Source organism: Suillus discolor (genome assembly GCF_016758755.1).
Source record: "Suillus discolor strain FC423 chromosome Unknown F5147scaffold_113, whole genome shotgun sequence".
NCBI lineage: Eukaryota > Fungi > Basidiomycota > Agaricomycetes > Boletales > Suillaceae > Suillus > Suillus discolor.
This window is the reverse complement of record NW_024541360.1, coordinates 104,286-123,981: the sequence shown is the minus strand read 5'-3', so window position 1 is coordinate 123,981 and position 19,696 is coordinate 104,286. Positions and strand designations below refer to the sequence as shown.

The 19,696-nt window shown below is 43.6% G+C and overlaps 4 protein-coding genes across 4 annotated transcripts; 2 read left to right on the top strand and 2 right to left on the bottom strand.

Moving 5' to 3' along the window:
- Nucleotides 1–1,232: 1,232 nt before the first annotated feature.
- On the bottom strand, nucleotides 1,233–1,642 carry F5147DRAFT_780721 (uncharacterized protein; the record flags this gene model as incomplete). The annotated part of the gene is made up of 2 exons (XM_041442496.1): nucleotides 1,233–1,428; nucleotides 1,479–1,642. The coding sequence occupies 2 exons, from the start codon at nucleotides 1,640–1,642 to the stop codon at nucleotides 1,233–1,235; spliced, it is 360 nt and encodes a 119-aa protein (XP_041285846.1).
- Nucleotides 1,643–8,527: 6,885 nt separating this feature from the next.
- On the top strand, nucleotides 8,528–8,881 carry F5147DRAFT_658483 (uncharacterized protein; the record flags this gene model as incomplete). Its single annotated transcript, XM_041434446.1, has 1 exon — nucleotides 8,528–8,881. One exon carries the CDS (start codon nucleotides 8,528–8,530, stop codon nucleotides 8,879–8,881), a length of 354 nt encoding a protein of 117 aa, XP_041285845.1.
- A 3,750-nt stretch (nucleotides 8,882–12,631) lies between these two features.
- F5147DRAFT_726250 (glycoside hydrolase family 79 protein) lies at nucleotides 12,632–15,193 on the top strand. The gene is made up of 10 exons (XM_041439167.1): nucleotides 12,632–13,225; nucleotides 13,275–13,383; nucleotides 13,435–13,645; nucleotides 13,693–13,869; nucleotides 13,923–14,086; nucleotides 14,143–14,166; nucleotides 14,228–14,343; nucleotides 14,395–14,726; nucleotides 14,779–14,932; nucleotides 15,056–15,193. Exons 1-9 carry the CDS (start codon nucleotides 12,938–12,940, stop codon nucleotides 14,930–14,932), a joined length of 1,575 nt encoding a protein of 524 aa, XP_041285844.1. The 5' UTR covers nucleotides 12,632–12,937; the 3' UTR covers nucleotides 15,056–15,193.
- A 557-nt stretch (nucleotides 15,194–15,750) lies between these two features.
- On the bottom strand, nucleotides 15,751–17,960 carry F5147DRAFT_42145 (uncharacterized protein). The gene is made up of 2 exons (XM_041429742.1): nucleotides 17,609–17,960; nucleotides 15,751–17,556 (listed from the first exon to the last, which is right to left on the bottom strand). Exons 1-2 carry the CDS (start codon nucleotides 17,649–17,651, stop codon nucleotides 15,953–15,955), a joined length of 1,647 nt encoding a protein of 548 aa, XP_041285843.1. The 5' UTR covers nucleotides 17,652–17,960; the 3' UTR covers nucleotides 15,751–15,952.
- Between the last annotated feature and the right edge of the window lie 1,736 nt (nucleotides 17,961–19,696).

Sequence of the window (19,696 nt, the reverse complement as noted above, 5' to 3'; positions counted from 1 at the left end):
ACGTACCTTCGGTCCGATCTCCGTGCTTACATACAGAAAGTCTATCATAGGCTTTAGAATATATTTAGAGTTGATATGGTTACTCGGTTCGGTACCACGCTCGGAAGCGCGCCGCATAGCGTAATCTCCCTTCTTAAATAGAGGGAAAGTTCCTTTTAACTTACTTCCTTCCCTTCTCCCTTATCTGAGTATACTGCAAATTGTATAAGTGCACCTTAGTACTTGAAATCCGATTATACTTCACTATTCTACCATCGCTCGTGCATCTGCTATACTTGAACACTCTCCCCCATCGCTCAAAAGCACGCTTCCGCATACGCAGCGCGCCCCTCGCATCTTTCGCTCGCGCGCGCCCTTCGCGCGCCTTCGCATCGCTTACTCGCGCCTACGCACGCGTTATCTTCTCGTGCCTTTCGTGCGCCTGTTACCACCCGTCTAGTTGGCGAAGACTCCCTCCATTACATTAAAGAGGAACTTCTCTCAGTAGCTGTCCTTTGGGTCGAGTCGTATTCTCATATCCTGGTCTTACTATAGAACCCCCGTTAGCTTTAGCTGTTTCACCTATAGTCAAGATTCCTCACCTTCAACGCTATAGCGAGCGATGTGTGCAATAATAACAATGATGGATACAGACTGGTGAAGGAACGATGATATTCGCAATGTCAACTAAGAACTACAAAATATCGGGTTTGACCCCTAAGCGTCGGAGATGATTCTCCTCTACTCGGATGATGATGATGCTATGGGTAGTCCAATATTTAAGTAGATACATAGAAATCCAGGAACCCTATAGGCGAAAGTAGTAGCGCAATATTTCAGGTCCGATGTCCTATGTAATAAGACATGATGTACTGCTGGACTATGGGAATATATGTAATAACGTGGTCGACAATGTTAGCAATGTGAAAACAAATAACTATGCACCTAGTGGGGCTAGCGCAATGAGACTGGACATAGGTAGGACAAGTGCGCGTGATGTCCGATTGGCCGATGCGAAACCCGATGCCCGATGTCTGATGTCCGATGTTTTCGGGTTTGGTACGTATTGAGTCGGATATGATAGGCAATGATTTGGGCAATGATTAGCATTCACATGCATCGGAAAATAGACCTCTACGAGGCCACAAGGACTCCAAGTCCTACACCGACTCCCATGTACCAGTCAGCGCTCGAGTTCAATTGATATAGGTCGCAAGCAATCACTATTCCATTTGGTCGTTATCATGCAGATCTTAACCCTTTTTTTCTGACTGTGGCTCTCGAGACGTTACTCTTGAGGTGTCTGACAGAAGCAGCACTGAATGACTGGACAGCGAGGACGAAGCAGCCACTTCAAAGTCTGGATGATCAATTGGCAGTTTAGATGCCTCAAGAACTTCGGGGGCAGGATGATATTGGGGGTTATGGAAGGTTGCTTTTTGGCCGCAGCTAATGAAGTGGTCAGCAGGCAGATAATGTTGAGAACTAAAATGACACACAGGACATAGGTTATTGTTGGCTTCTCCTCAAACACTGGTGCTGGAGTTGGTGTGCTTTCATGCTCAAGTGCTTCTCTGATGGGTAATTCGTCATCGCTTAGCCATCTTTTCATGTCCACTTTCATGCTCGCATCAAAATCCTGGAGTATTGTGGCGCAGGGCATATTCTAATTGCGCGAAATTAACCAGATGGAGCGCGAGATGTGTCAGTATCTGGAGTGGGAACGCCGAGGGAGTTTGAGGACATGGTCAAGAAGGATTTCGTATTAGGTCAAGGTCCTTACCCGACTTACACTCTCCCTTCCCCCTCAAAGACAACCCCTCCTCCTACCACAAATCCCTTTCCGTCTCCTCCAGCTGCTTTGGCGCCCATGCCTTCATATGGCCATCGTTATCCTTCGCCACCAAAGCCTGCTTTTCCTCCATACTCTGCCAGACCCTGCCATCAGCCACACCTTCATACTTCCTACCTCCTTCAGTCACTTTCAGCAGATTGCACTGCTCATTATCGGGTACATCATGGCCATCATTAGAATTTTCAATCCTAGCCACTTACACACTCGTTTTCCGAGTCACCTATCTCAATCTCTTATTTTACTATCTTGCTCTCACACTTACTTGCAGCCATCAGCGATCCATCGGATGAGATCAAAGTGATTGGGCACAGTTGTTAGCGTCTCCAATAACATCCTTAACGCTTGTACTTACAGCGCCTGACAGTCTATTAAGTGTTAGTACAGTGGGCACTACATCATGATGACAAACTGATCACATGATCATACATTTACATGGCAATGGGATGACTCATGTGTCGTTATGATACTCTCTCTGTAACCACCATCTCTACTTGAGTTCATTCTCCTGTTAAACCTTACTTTCGACATGCACCTCCAACTTACTATTTCTTCACTTATCTTCAGAATGAGCTGATGCCAGGGCAACTCAGAATCAACGAGGTGTGGAGGGATGGTCAGTGAAATGCATCGACATTTGGCTTCATTTGCGTGTTTGACAGTGAGGTGAGTCTTTTTTCATTCATTCACACCCTTGTCTGATTATACTATGAGCACCCTTTCCACCACCCATATCTGCGACTGTCTCACTTTCATCGTCCAATGACTGCAATGTCACTGTCTCGCTCACTACACCTGCCTTATTACCCGTGTCTGACAGGCCAAAGACAAAACCCATCTGTTGTGGTCTCATGCAATACCCTTCAATGTTTGGTCCAAACTCCCTTGTCCACAGGCAACTCTATCACAATGTGTATTGCTTGATGTGAGTCACTGGCTTTTTTTTTTTGTTGGCTCTTTCTGACCGAATGCCAAATGCAGTCAATCATTGAGTGCAAGCCATGAACAATTTGCGAAACACATGGCAAGCAAGATGACCTCTTGCCTGGATGGTGCCATACAGCATTTTCAGTTGGTCCTGGGGCCAATGTCCGCTTTCCTTACCTCGTGTTTCTTACGCCATGTACAGTCTTTCTGCCATAGTGGAAATGTCATCTTTTTTCACAGAATTCATATTTAGTGTGATAGTAATGCTCATTGAATCCTTAATAACGAGATCATCACGATTCAGTCAGAATGTTGTTAGAATGAAATTGTCACGACATTGAGATGAAAATATGATTTAGTTGTGATGCCATTAAAATGATAATAAAATCTGAAATGCTCATCACATCCTTCTTATGAGACTGGTCAGAATGTCGTCAAAATACAATTGTTATGGCGTGGAGATGACACTGTGACTTGATTGTGATACCATTAAAATTTACATGAAAATAACATGATAATGCTTATTAATATGTTGACTGTTTGATCATAATCTATTATAATTATAATTGGGCCGTGTCATTAGGCCATTTTAATCCATCAGAATGCCATAAAAGAAGTTCTGACACACTTGACTAAGACCAGTAAAGATCTGTGTCTGAGAAACTATTCATGGGCATTATTGGGAGAGCATCTCACTGATCTTAGCCAAGCGGTTAATGCAACAGAATCTAAATCTGTCTGCGCAGGTTCAAAACCTGCTGAAGATGAATTTGCCATCTGATCATCAGAGTCAAAAATCTGTTTCTCTTGGACTGCGCAGGTTTGAAACCTGCCAGTGATACAATTCATTTTCTATGAAAACACACCTTGAAATTTGCTCATGGTTGGTTTGCTGGCAAGCCAATCACAGTTGTCTTTGGTCAAGTGGCTGTGATCACAGAATTGAAATCTGTTTCCATTGGAGCACAACAAGTTTGAACCTTGCGGGATGTCATATTTTTTCTGTAAGAACATATCTTGAATGTTTGCTCATAGATGGTATCTCAGACATTGATCTTTATTGATCTTGGTCAAGTTGTTGCCAGATTCAAAATTTGTGTCTCTTGAACTGTGCAGGTTTGAAACCTGCCACTAACAACATTTTTGTTCTATGAAATCACACCTTGACATTTCCTTATCAAGATCAATGTCTGAGATGCTGTCCATGAGCAGATATTTAAGACATGTTCTAATAGCAAAAATGCACCATTTGACAGATTTCAAACACCATGAGGAAATGTCAAGACATATTTTTGTAGAAAAAAAGAATTTATCATTGACAGGTTTCAAACCTGTCATGGTTCAAGAGAAACATGATTTTGAGTCTGGTGATCACTTGCAATTTCATCTTTAGCAGGTTTTGAACCCACACAGACAGATTTAGATTCTGTTGTATCAACTGCTTGGCTAAGACCAGTTGGATGCACTTCCAATGAACTCGTTCAAAAGTGAATTCTCATGGCACATTTATTTGCATGTTGTCAGTTCTTTCAATACACATCATTATACAGATTACAGACCTGCTTAGTTTAAGAGAAATATATTTTGACTCTGGCAACCACTTGAATAAGCACAATAAAGAATATCAGCCTTGATAAATTTGTATTTTTTCTACTTCCCCAGGTCATTAGGATCAAACTTGAAGGTTTGATGTGTAACCTGCTCTTCTTTTTCTTCAACCAAGTCAAGACCTTTAGAAAGAATTGGATTGTTCCTTTACTTATCCCTCCAAGTTTGCGTCAAGACTTTGGTCATGAATCAAAATAGTGTTGTTAGGTTTTTTATTTGTTATGTGCATGGGAAGGTCTGAATTTGCCATACTGGTGCAGGAAGGCAGGGGTCTGAGTGAGGATAATGAATGATGCAAAGTCAGCTAATGCTCAAAGGGATTTGCAATCGACAAAGACAGACCTTCTGAGTGTGTAGAGTTTAAAAAGTATACAGACCAAAGGATCTAAAAGGGAGCACTAATCCAGACCACAAAAGAGTGAAGCTTACAATAAAAGTGGATTCTGAAGGAATCAAACCACACACTTAAAGCTGAACAATGTATGAGTAAAAGTGATATACCTCAAACATTTGCTCGTAGATGGTTGTCTCAAAAACTCATTATAACCAGTCTTAGCCAAGTGGTTGTTGCAACAGAATTGAAGTCTGTTTCTCTTGAACTGTGCATGCTTGAAATATGCTGAGTGATACATGTTTTTGACCTGCTCGGTACAGGAAAATCAGATTTTGACTTTGATGACTCCTGAACTAGCAACAATGAAGATCAAAGTCTAAGAAACTGTCTATGAGCAAATATTCAATTGAGCATGTTGCAGCATGAAAAATAAATGCATCATTTGACTGATTTCAAATCTGTAGCCTTTGATTGAAACATATTTTGAATCTATTGTGGCAATGATATGGAAAAGAGTATCTATGATGGGTTTTGGAGAAAACTATCCATGAGAAAATATCAGATTGTAATTGCATAGAATAAAAATACAATCATCGGCAGGTTTCAAATCTGCAAAGTCCAAGAGACACAGATTTTAACTCTGGTGACAACTTGACTAAGACCAATGAAGATCAATGTCTGAGATACTGTCTATGAGAAAATATTCAAGACATGTTCTCATAGAAAAAATGTGACATTCAATGGGTTTCAAACCTGTTGCATTCCAATAGAAACAGATTTTGATTCTGTCATGACAACCACTCAGCCAAATACAACTTTGATCAGCTTGCAAGCGAACCGACCATCAGCATATTTCAAGGTGTGATTTCATATTAAAAAAATGTCACAACTGGCGGGTTTGAAACCTGCATGGTCCAAGAGAAACAGATTTTGACTCTGGTGATCACTCGACAATGACATCTTTAGCAGGTTTTGAACCCACGCAGACAGATTTATATTCCGTTGTATTAACTGCTCAGCTAAGACTAGTTAGATGCATCCCTAATGGACCCATTCATAAGTGAATCCTCAAGGCATATTTATCTGCATTCTGTCAGTTCTTTTAATAATATGATTGCCGCAATTGATTTTTTTAAATTCTACTCTTATCGCAAAAGACATTAGACTTCTTTTGGGCCTCTACTTCAAGACCTATTTATTCAGCAATTGCTCCAAAAATGTGCTGATGGCAGACCACCATGGTGGTCTGATGATGTAATGTTAGAACTGACAAAATGCAGATAAACATACCTTGAGGATTCACTTCTGAATGGGCTCATTGGGAGTGTATCTAACTGGTCTTATAGCTAAGCAGTTAATACGACAGAATCTAAATCTGTTTGTGTGGGTTCAAAACCTGCTAAAGATAAAATCTGCAAGTGAACATCAGAGTCAAAATCTGTTTCTCTTGGACTACACAGGTTTGAAACCTGCTAATGATAACATTTTCATTTTATGAAAAAATCAGACCTTGACATTTTCTCATGAATCATATGTGTTTTTCCTGGGTGAACACACCTTGACATTGACTCATGTGTACTTTCATGTTGTAGCTCATGCTCCCAAACATCTGCTTTATACGATGTTTGTGAATTCACTTTTCTGTGTCCAAGAACATCTCTGAGCTCCATGTGACATGGCTCCACATCCTGAGCACAAATGCCTCAAATCATGCTTTAGGGTTTCTATAGCTTTCATCCCGCTGCCATGCAGTACAAATGTGTGTTCCATATTTGATCCACAAGGCTTCGTTGATGCATGTTGATGAGCGTCTTGATGATCGATTGCAGTAAAATCAGGTCTTATGGCTTCATTACAATCTCCATTAAACATTCTTTTAGAATAGGATTGCAAAAACTGAGACCAGAGTCGAGTACTAAAGATGAGAAAGGTTTAAACACGAGGTGGGCGGAAGCAAGAAGCATGCATCACCTCACCTAATTTGCTCATAGACTCAACTCTAGGTTAGCCTCATGCCTCAGCTATCAGCTGGAAAAACAAAAACAAAATCTGCTGTAGAGACTCATATCTTTGTAGGCTCATAGGATCCATATTTACAACTCATTTTCAGGCTCAGTTTATACAACATTATCCTCCTAACAGATTTTGACTCTGTTTCAATGTCTACTTGGCTAAGACCAGTGAGATGGAGCTCTCAGGAAAGTACGCATGAGTCAATGTCAAGGCATGATTTCATAGAATAAAAAATGTTATCATTGGCAGGTTTGAAACTCACAAAGTCCAAGAAAAACAGATTTTGACTCTGATGACAACTTGACCTTGACTAAGACCAATAAAGATGAGTGTCTGAGATACCATCTATCAGCAAGTATTCAAGGAATGTTCTAATAGAAAAAATGCAACATTCAACAGGTTTCAAACATGTTGCATTTCAATGGAAACAGATTTTGATTCTGTTATGACAGCCACTTGGCTAAACACAACTTTGATGAGTGTTTAAGCAAACCAACCATAAGCATGTGTCAAGGTGCATTTTCATAGAAAATGAATCTTATCATCGGCAGGTTTTAAACCTACACAGGCCAGGACAAACAGATTTTGACTCTGATAATCACTTGGCAATTTGATCTTTAGTAGGTTTTGAACCCACACAGACAGATTTAGATTCTGTTGTATCAACTGCTTAGCTAAGACCAGTGAGATTCACTTCCAATGAACTCATTCAGAAGTGAATTCTCAAGGCACATTTTATCTGCATTTTGTTAGTTCTTTCAATAGCATGGTCACCATTGATTCCTTTTTTCCTCTAAAAAATCACCAGAGGCAAATGCAAGTATCTTTGACGCAAAGTTCAATATATGACCAAAGTCTTGATGCAAACTCAGAATGATAAGTACAAGAGCAATTTAATTTTATCCAAAGGTCTTGACTTGGTTGAAGAAGAAGAGCAGATTACACATCAAACTTTCAAGTTCAATCCTAATGACCTGGGGAATGAGGAAGAATACACATTTGTCAAGACTGAGATTCAAAAGAGCCATCCAGTCATTATTCACTTATGTGTAAGGTTGAAGTGCACTGTATTTGAGACCTTTCATCATCATGCTCCGCTCCTCTCGCTTTTTGAAAGTGCTGTATTGCAGTCTGTATTTAATTCATCTGTTCAGCTGAGGGAAAACATTGCGAGTGACAGAGAACAGTAGACTTGCCTTGCAGATTCACTTCTGAATGTTTTCTTTAAAGATGGATCTAACTGGTGTTGGTCAAACAGTCGCTACAACAGAATCCAAATCTGTTTCAAATCTGTGCATGTGGGTTCAAAACCTGCTAAAGATGAAATTGCTAGTGATTATCAAAGTCAAAATCTGTTTCTCTTGGAATGTGCAGGTTTGAAACCTGTCAATGATAAAATTTATTTTTTTATGAAAACACACCTTGACATATGCTCATTGTCAGTTTGCTTGCAAGCTGATCAGAGTTGTGTCCAGCAAAGTGGTTGTCATAACAGAATCAAAATCTGTTTCTATTAAAGTGCAACAGGTTTGAAACCTGTTGAATGTCGTGTTTTTTCTATATGAAATGGTCTTAGCCATGAATTTCACCACAATGAATTAACCCTTGCATCAAGACCAGGGAAGCTTGTTCATTTGGTAAATCTGCACTGTTTCTTGATGGTTGATTTAGCTAATGCATGATGAGTAGTTGCTGCAAAGAATAAGGAACGCACACCAGCTGCACTGAAGTGCAAGGTGCTGGCCTCTACACAATCCACTGTGCCTATTGTCGCTGCCTTTACTGTCACTTTGCTAGATGCTGGTGAATCAGAGATGGAGATTGTGGCAGATAGGACTACTGGTGGGGAGGTCACTGATGGGCCTAGGACTATCATGGTCCAGTGCACAAAGAAGCCGCTTGCTTCTCATTCTGCACCCAAGCCTAAGTGCCCTTGCCTCAACATTGAGGCCCAGTTGGACAAAGCACACACCAAAGGTGTGCAGCTCTGGCTCAAGAACACTCAGCTCCAAAAACAGAACAATAAGTACCAAGAGACACTTATTGACATGCATCAGCACTCCCAGACACAAGAATCAGAGTTGCTTCATATGAGCAACCACCTTTACTTGCTGTCGTACAATTGGGGGTCATTGGAGAAGGAGCTTGGCAAGATCATTGGGGAGTAGATAGCATTGGTTAGAATACTTTAGATTAGAATTGCTTGTTGGTGCGAATGCACATTTGTTTCATTGTGTGATATGGAGAGTGGAATATACAGGTAGAGTGTCAGGTGATATATGGGAAGTGGTTGCATGCTATGCATCTTGCATGTGCTCAGGTTCATCTTTGCCCGACACAAACCCGACACTAACCCAATGCAATCCAATGCACCCCACTAAACCCAGAAACCCAGAAACATCGGACCCGACATTTTGACATTGGACTTGTAATTATACCTTCGGACTTTGTTTCCCATGCCTCAGACTATCTTCCTTTTCATATAACTAATTATTCTGATACCAAACAGCAAGCCCCTCAGGTTGAACACACTTGTCTTGCAAGTATAGCAGACTAGGCTGTGCAATACCACAACTATTAGGTACAGTCTGGACAGCGAGTCTGGGTTCAGCATTTGCAGTTCAAAACTGCATGTGATGCTCACACATGATACATGAATCAGCTTCTTCCTGCCTATGAATCTTATCAATTGCTGCATCCACAATGCCACAGCGCACATGGACCTTGAGGCACAAATGCAGCATCGATGGCACCAAATTATGATTATCATAACCATTACTGTTGCTCAGCAGCCGATGATGTTATATAGATATATCTTAAGTGGATTATAGTCCTAAAAGTCTGATACATACTCTTCTGTTGTCATCCACTGTCCAACATGATGTATCCAGGATATATCCTACACCAGGATCACGCTGCCGGCTTCCCATGCTTATAAATCACTCTTCTACGGGGGTTTGAATGTGTCATATGGATATTTGGCAGTTCACCTGCCATTGCCCCGCCTCTCTCACTCTCCTTGATCTGTGATGATCGATCAGATAGGATCATTTCTTGTACCTTAATTATGACTGATACACTGCACAGCACTAGGGACTTTGTGTGTTCTTCAACCGTGAGAACGAATCACATGACTACCAAAGCTTTCAAATGAACCTAGTAACATCCTGCTCTTTGCAGCATCTACCCACCACTCAGACACTACAGAGCCAGTATTATGTACCCAGCAAGTTTGGATGTCAAAGTCCGAGTGCCTTTGGATCGACGCACTCATTTTAGTTCATTATTCAAATCTGTGAGTCTGAACTTCATTACAATTGACTTGCTGATTTAGTCTTGCTAGTTTGGATGTCAAAGTACGAGTGCCTTTAGATCAACACACTCATTTTAGTTCATTATTCGAATCCGCAAGTCTTAATTTCATTATGATTGACTTGCTGATTCAGTCTTGCTAATCCTCATCGTCATTAATACTCTAGGTGGTACAACTTGAAGGTACTCTTTCAAACACTCATTTTCCTTTCAGTTGAAGCTGACTTCTTCTTTGATCTTGCCATGTTCAGGTAGTTCAGTTATGTCTTTCAGCTGGGCATCTGGAACAGATGCATCTTTGGCACCCATGATCCACTGAGCTCCAGCCATGACAACACAGCTCCATATTTCCCACTCAGAGCATCCAAGGGGTTTTTTTAGTGTAGTCTGGGCTGTCCCAACACAACATGAGCTCCTGGGTCAATATATCGATACTTTAATACATCGGCATGTACTATGCACTGACATGCCATGTGATTGAATTGGGAGAGAAAATGAGCAATATCTTAGTGCAGTTCTCTAGCGGTGATGGCAGGAGCACTGTATATGACACATTTTCCTATAGAACATGTTAATAGAATTTTTCCCCAGTCCCACCACTTTCATTTCATATTATTCACAGCACTTAGTATATACTCGATCAAAATTCTTCATTAAGCGGTATCAAATGAAAATGAAACAAAACATGTAGACACAAGAAAATGAATCTGATAAAACAGAGGATCCCTTCTAGCAAAGTAAAATGAATTTGCACTGTACATAGTATGTCTGTCTGTTTTGCTTCCTCGAGCTCTTCAGTAGTTTTGCAAGGGTGTTTGGAATTTTGTTGAGAAAGCTCAATAATCATGTACACCATTTTTGGTTTATGCATCATTGGACTTTTATAGGTCTTTTACTAGTACGTGCTGACCACAAAGTCTTTCACAGACTTGAATTTACACTCCCACCTCCTGCTCTCCATTCATGCATCATTCAGGCTGCTTACACTTGTGTCTGACCACATCACCCTCAAATTCTGTACACTACTGTTATCCTGATGAGTCACTCGTCAGCGCTGGTTTCTCTTGCACATCCTCTGTCCCTTCTTGCTTCTTCCTTCTTCCTGCTCGTCTCTCTCCCTTGTTCTCCTGCTCATCTTCAACTTTCCTCCTCCTGCTCTCATCCATTGGAATCAAGAACCCTCCTCAATCACAGCAGCCGACTTCGCAGGCAAACTCGCAATTGCAACAGTGGCACTGATCGTGAGCCATGAGAGAATGGGTGCACAGTTTACGATTGAGAGAGCGTCGGCCGCCAAGCTCTAGTGATTAGTGAGACTTTGGAGTGGCACACACACTATAAAACAAGGTACAATCTCAGTCTCTTTGAAAGAACTGTGTTAACAAACATTTGTACCTATAAAAAAAGGTACACTACAGTCTGGTTAGTTTAGTCTAACATATATGAAATGGGCACGAGCCACCATTCACTCCCCTCTGCACTTATCTCTTGGATCCTTTGATCTTCTTTGTCTCAGATCGCTCAAATGTCAACACAAGTGAGTGCCAGTTCCATCCTTCATGCATACAAGCGTGTTTGTCTCCTGTGATCCATCACGACACATCCACCTCCATCTCACCTGGTACATGCTGCCTAACACTATGACCCGCATGCTCCAAATTACTGCAATTACAGGTCTTCCTATGCCTTCCTAACAGCCACTCGCCACCTTCCACACTAGGCCATCACTCCCTTCACCTTCCCGCAGCTGAATGGGAGGGAATACCGTGAAACCAGGCCGCATCAAATAGTAGTATTCTATGAGTATTATACATTAATTTACACATGTTTTTGCCTGTAGTACTGATTGGAACCATCTTCAATACACATTCATGACACTATACCATGAAGGTTCGCTTTTATTTGGTGGTCCTAGAACAGATGCTCGAGCTCGAAGGTTTGGGTGATGACCGTGTGCCAGTGGCATTCAAATGCATGTCACACTGAGATGGGTAAGCTGACTACCTTTCTTTCAATGCAGCTTCGAAACACTAACACCTAAGGCACGCCACTGAGATCTAGATGCCCCACTCCAGTGAGATAGCCCTAGATAGTCATTGTCCTACAGTGATTGATCAATGTATTACCATACAGAACAGATGTATCCTGTACAGTGGATAACTACAGTATAAGATGTATCGGACTTTTAGGATCATGAGCCATAAGGATATATTCTTCTGCCTGTATCCTGTGCCGGCTCAGCTTCAGACTTCAACAGAAGATGACAAAGCAAATTTCAATTTTGAAATTTGGCAAAATTCACTGTCCAAACAGACTCTTTGTTAGTAAGTGCGTATCTCTACAGTATCACCACCTTCCTACATTTTTCACTCTTTGAAATAACACAAAAATTAGTGTAGCTTACAGAGTGATAACAATAGAGTATGATGTGCCAATTTTTTTGGCACATTGACGCAGAATTGAGTGAGGAATAATGATTATACAGACTCCAGAGGGCCAGTGGTGTACAAAAGACTGGTTGATCATTGTACCAGTGGTGTGAAAGTACTGGTAGTACACTGTAGTACTAAACGGGTAATTCACATATTGTTGCATATACACTTTCCCAGCCTTTCCCGTCACAGCCAGTTCTTACTGGGTCTCAACAATGGAGCATTGAAATGGGTTTCGTAAATTCCCGACAAAAGCTATGACGTGGTCTCGTAATCCCCGCTAATTGCAATAGATTTCGAAGCCTGGCACCCTGCTCGCGTCCTCATCGTGATGCATAATTCATCTTTCACTTTTGTACAGATTCCACGACACCTTACCAGTCATAAGACGGCCAATCGGATCGTCATCCCGCCTTCAACAGTATAGAGGATCTCGGAGTCGCACTCTAGGCTTGCACCAGGACCAAGAAGACGCCCCTCATGCCGCGATTTATGATGTGGGGCTTCATCACGCTCGTCGTTCCAATCGTCTCGGCAATAGAGGTTACAATCCCTCTTACTGCGCCCTTGGGAGCAGCACCACTCAAGGGGAACCTCGTTTCGCTTTCAATCGAGCAAGATAGATGGGACGATTGGGCGGGCACGACAGAACCGAATACATTTTTCAACAACGTCCTTGATAACTTTATCCAAATTACGAATACTCCTCCCTTCGTAAGAATAGGTGCTGACTCAGAGGACCATACTGATTTCAGCTATAACGTTGAGGTAAATTTCTTTTAATGTGAATTGGTTCGTGTGTTTAGCTGGTGCATAGTACGAAGAAGATATTTTCCCTCCTTCGAGCACAATCACGCCATACCCAGAAGCCACTAATATCACTGTTGGGCAAGGCTTCTATGATATCATCTCTCATCTTCCCAACGGTAATCTAACTTCCCAGAGGCTCTCAAGCGACTAATTTGCTTTACTTCCAGGGACGGAAGTTCACTGGGGCTTGAACTTGAGGGAATACAACCTCACGGCAGCCTACCTCGAAACTGTCGCGCTCATGAACGCGTTTTCTTCCCCTCCTGTCCTAGAGAAACATATTACTCTGAAGTTCATTGAAGTCGGCAACGAGGCTGATCTCTACTACGACAACGAGGGCCGTAACAGCAGCTGGAATGTACAAGAATATGTCTCTGAGTAAGTTTATGACGACGACTTCCTCATTAGTGCTGACCGGTATATAGGTGGGAGGAATTTGCGTATAACGTATCCATAACAGCCAACCTTTCCAAGTTATCTTACACAAAATTAATCGGAGCCGCTTTCGCTGGGTCTTCTCACAACAACCTTAGCGGTTTCTCTCCGCAAGCTATATTTAATCTGGGCATTCTTGAATCTCCTGCAGGTCAACTGATCGAAACGTATGTCAAACACAACCTCAGAATCTGGATGGCGTGCTGAATCCCATGGTTAGCATTTCGCAGCACCATTATAGTGGCTCATTCTGTACTGGCAGCGGAGCTGCGCTGCAGGACTTAATGACCAAGAGCTATATCCGTGGTAATTTATCCGCGTTTATCCCAGATATTGAGGCGACCTTGGCCAACGGGCTGAAGTACATCCTCGGGGAGACAAACAGTAAGTTATTGTCCGATAATTGCTAGACAGCACTAGACTTGATAACTTGTTCATAGGTATCAGTTGCCATGGTGCACCTAGTAAGACCGACAACATGAACAGTGGTCGCAATGACTTATATGTGATCGTCCTTTTTACCAGATGTCAGCAACACAGCCGGTGCCGCCCTCTGGTTACTTGACTACACTTTGTATGCCACACAAGTTGGTATTAGTCGCATACACTTTCATGAGGGCATTGGCTACAAGTACAATTTGGTTAGTACTCAGCTGAGTCAATGCAGCGTTACTCAATCCCCTTATGAGCAGATTCAACCCGTGACGCTTAACTACTCGATTCTCGACGGTTTTCCGATTGCACCGTTGGCACCGCACGCACAGCCAGCATACTACGCAGCTATCATCGTCGCAGAAGCTATCGGGTCATCTGGGACCACGCAGGCAGTCGAAATCTCCATTGATGAAAATAATGTATCGGGCTATGCATTTTTTGAGCATGGAAACCTCTCAAGAGCAGTCTTCATAAACACGGTCGCGTACTTTTCCGGCGCTGGTGCAAGGAATTCGACTCACATCGATTTCTCTTTCACGGGTCTCGGATATCCTCCTAATAATACGAGCGTGAAGACGCTGAAAATTGGGTATGAGCTGATTTCATCATCGTTGCGGCCTGGATGCTAAAGCTATCTGTAGCTATGCCTCCGACACCAGTAATCTGACCTGGGGAGGTCAGACGTACGAGACTAGCGACGGTAGAGTTAGTGGGCCACTAACCGTTGATGTCTTGCCTGTCAACTCTGGGGTAGACTTGCAAGAGACAGAAGCAATCCTCGTTACGTTTTCGTGATTGGGATGGTTTAGCATGCAATAGTAATTATGATGCACAGTCACCAGGACAATTTTTCGTTGCATCCTGCCACTATCACGATACATCCTTGGTGCGTATCTATCTACATACACATCCACCTATCATACACGTTCACTCCGTTTCAACGATCCTTTAATATTCAGTGTCTAGAATATTCCTTTACCTCAGTCTTTTTCCTTCCTCGTTTCTACTAGTTCGAGGCTCTGCATTTCTTCAGGCTTTCAGTTGTCGACGCGTCCAAAAGTGAGAAATGCTATGCAGGCACAGCTTCGACCGTGCACCACTAAGACACGCACCATCAGTGGAGAAGATAAGACTCCCAGTAAGAGTCCTCGCATATCTGCTGATTTAAACATGCGAGTTTCAAGTTCAAACTACTTGTATGATAGCGGAATCCCATCCACGGGTGGATAAAGAGGCTGGGGACATTTATACTTGGATTCTGTGAAAAATTCATATATTCTTGGCCAAGTATTGCGAAGGGGGAGTGAGAGCATTGATCTACATTCGCTAGAATGTGTGAGCGAGCGCACGCACAGGCAAGGCGCATATACTAGGTTGTAAGCGCTGTCGGATGGAGCACTTGAATCCTCACTAGGAGAACCTCGTCGTGTAGTATTATGAATTATGCCCCTATTCTCTTCGAAGGCGCTTGCCATTATACAAGGCCATATTATTACAGTATGTTCGAGCCGAGCCGACCTGATTACGGTCACTGGCAAGAAACTGAAGTCATTTGAATTCTTAGCCATAATTGTCTACGGACTCCACACTGTACGCTATGTAATTATAATTGAGTCGATTACTAGACGATTCTAGACGAAGGCTGGCAGTTCTAGGAAGCATTTGCACATAACTTGCGCTAAAGCTTTCTCCTCTTCCAAAGGACATCGGGTTTGGAGACTAGAGTTTGAGACCGATACAATGTAAAATTTTATGGATACTGTGCATGTGGAAGTGTTGTCAATGTATGAAATGAAAATGTCCCGTTCATCGCAGCTACAATATCTCCAACATCCTGACGTTCATCATGTCATCAACAGATGTTATGTCCGCAACTTGCGCGATGATTCTGTTATCCGAAGCAATTCTCTTATACTCCCCACCCCACTGCTGCGCTAGCAAAAGTCCGCCAAAAGGCTGTCCGAGCCGAACGATCAACCTCAACTCTCGCGTAGTCGGTTCGTTGTAGCCAGGAGACCCAGGCTCGGGCCAATCTTCTACGCTCTGTGGCTCGTCTGCAAAATTAATCAGCCCGAGATCAGACCGATTCCACGGACGGACGAGCAGGAATGTCCGCCGAGTACGCTTTGCAGGCGAGAATTGAGCAAGCCTGTCTTCCGTTATGACCAGCAGGTCTTGTAGCCCGTCTGCCTTGACGTCATAAATGAAACATGTATCCCCGTCTTGACCAGGCCTCCGCCTGACTTCTGTGATAGGAAATATGATGCAAGGCAATTGCAATCTGGCGTTTGCGAAACGAGGAACGCTGAGGTTCTCAAGAACGGTATATAGTTTCGAAGCTGACGCCACAGCCATAATATTGTTTCGCAGCGTGGAGACCGACTTCTGCATGTCGTGTTTAGATAGAGATAGTACCGTGCATGGCAGAGCCTTGTATGAAGAAATCTCGGCAGGAAGACAACTGTTGAAGTTGGACGATTGTCCCACCCAGTCTAAGGCCGTGATATCGCCCGAATGGGCTATGATCTCCTGCAGCAGTCGTCCAAGTGCCTTTTGTCTTTTCTCTCCGTAGATGACAGGAAGGTTGACATCAAAAATGCCGAACAAAGAGTAGGCGATGTCTTCCTCCCTGGTGGTGTTTCGGTTTGACGCCCATCGGAGTTTCTCTCGGGCATCTCTTGTCCCTGGATGGAAGTCAACGAGTGCCCACGCATTTATGCCTGTTGCATTTTCCAACTCCTGCATGATGCTGACAGATTCCTTGTGGTTGCGTGAGCGGTAATCCAGATATAAGGTCCAATCTGCTTGGTAGAAGAGAACAATTTTAGGAGCGAGGAACTCCTGAACGGTCCATCCTCGCGTGTTCCAAGTGCTGTTTGCGAGCGCGCCCAACTTTGATGAAGGAGGAACATCCGATAGGTAGACGATGGTGAGCGCTGAGTAGTGATACCAGACGAACATGGAGTTGACTGATTGCTGGAGCTCAACATTGTTGTTCTGGTCGATGCAGCACGTGTCGCTCCACGCCCAACGATGCCCCGCATTGTGTGCAACTTTGCAGAACTTCTGCAACTTCACAATGGTTCCGACCGGATTCAAATTGTATACGTCGTTGCCCTGAATGTCGTGCAGTAGCGGCTCCTTCCTTTCCCACCTATGGGACAACATGACCCAGCTGAAGTACTTCGCGACCGCTTCTTTGATGGACTCCGTTTGGTCGGGCGCATGCATCATCAATGAATGCAAAAGCTCTTTGTGCTCTGTACTCTCCATGAATGCGTTTATCTGTGCATCTCGATCGCACAAATGTCCAGTAGAGGTGTTGATTAGACGAAGGGGGGCATTTTCCAGTTGATCGTGAATGGCTTGTCGAATAGCATCTTCTATTTTAGATAAATTGGCGTATGTATGGCGTAGCTCTGCAAAAATATAAGTGATCTTCAAGCCGGTGCTCGAGCTGTGTGGGCCTACGTCGTATCCGTGGGTCTGGTGTATCATCCAACTTGGAGAGCATGATTGTGAAAGCCTTGAATGCATCATCATAGCGACGTGCTCCATGAAGCGCTGCATGCTTCAATTCGTACCCGAGATAGGATGAAGGGTTGAGCTCGATGACCTACGAACATCATCACAGATGTTGAAACAACGACGAATATTGTCCGCACCTTTTCCGCATCCGAGAGGGCCTCCGCATAGAGCTTTTGGCCTAACTTCACCTTACTGCGATGCGCAAGGTATGAGTAATCCGTCTCGAATGCTGCGGAAAGTGTGTTCTCGATAGACCAGAGATGAACATTCCCATCATCGTCTCCACTCGCGAGTAGTTCTCCGCTGGAAGAAATTGCGACGCAGAAAACCCATGTGGTATGTTCGAGTGCCTGTCCTATCTGCTGGTGTGATTTTTTACTCCACAGGCGCACACTCTTATCGTGCGAGGCAGTGACAATGAATGAGCCATTAAAAGAAACGGCAAGTGACCCAATGCGAGAAGTGTGACCGGTGCAAGGCCGCGTTGACCGATCTGAGTTCCGTTTGACGAGTCCCAAAACTTGATTGTTTTGTCCGCCGATGCGGAGACAAGTTGCTGGTCGTCAGGCGACCACACAACGCTTTCGACCCAATCGTCGTGAGCCTCAATCTTTGCTGGTGCGCCAAACCCGAATGGTGCCCTGAGATCCGGCGGAGGCTAATTTTAGCCCATCCGGGCTGAAAGCGACACACAACACCATACCCACATTACATCGGAGTGCTGAGAGGACAGCGCCTGTCTCTGCATCCCATATAATAACTGTGTCATCCCATGACCCGCTTGCAAGCCTCTTTCCATCGGGGGAGAAGCACACTGAGGACACCTGGCGTGTATGCTTCAGCAGCGGTTTGAATAGCATCCGCTTGCTCTCGACGTCCCAAATGATGATAGCTCCATCTCCTCCAGCACTCGCAATTCGCCTATCGTCTGGCGATACAGTAACTGATGTCACTATGTCACTATGTCCCTGGAATGGCCCTCCGATGAATGCTCTTTTCTCCATGTCCCAGATTCGTAGGGTTTTATCCTTTGAAGCAGTGACGATCCATCGACCGTCTTTGAAGAATGCGACTGCCGTCACTGCCTTTGTGTGCACTTGCATTGTGTATGCTGACGCTAGCTCTGTTGTCTGCGGCGGCGTCCTGTGCCTTCTCACTGTAAGATATGCTTTTTTTGTTACATCGAGTAATCCCTCCATATCGCTAAACAGACTGTCAGTAGCGGTTAAATTTTGAAGTTGACGAGGAGCACACCCTGGTTAAGTGGTCGATCTTATGTGGTGTTGTGAGTAGAGTTGGATTTCTACTCGTTTATAACTCATGTAGGCACTTGTCCGTTCTGGCTCACGGCGTACTTATCACATTGCCACTAATTACACTGCCTATACTGAGTCCATAGGCTTGTGCCAATATGACCTTCTTAGGTGATTATACCCCTATATGCTATATGCTATGCTTGGCACCAAGGATCTGCGAGACGCTAATTCATTCCAGGCACCTGTCAGGATACTAAGCCAAAAGTTAATCCTGTGGATGGCAATCGCATACATTTCAAAGAGGAACACGCCTGGTTCCGACTTCTTTATAGGGGCCGCGATCTGATGTCTGCCCAGAAGTATTCCGTTGATGTTGCCTTGGTCCAGGTCATCATGATGGGCTATAATATTACGTTGCATTGACGTGGATACCAGGACACTCCAATGCGATTGGTGGTCAGGCCTCAGGGTTGTAGGATAGTTCAATGCTCAAGTCATTCTAATACACGGCCACCAGAATATTTCGTCTTTGAACTAGAGTGACAGGGCAGCGTAAGACCATCGTCCAGGCAACTGAGAGTCTCATTTATGAAAGTACTGTCCCTCACACGAGGTCTACGAGAGTGCGTGAATCGAGAATAATATACCACTTCTGCGGTAAGATGGTATTCGAAGATAGCCTTGAATCGTGCACAGCTGCGTCGCCATGACTGGACCAATCTGAATGAGAGGAAATGCCAGCACCGGAGCTTTCTAAGTTGTCCTCTTCCCTATG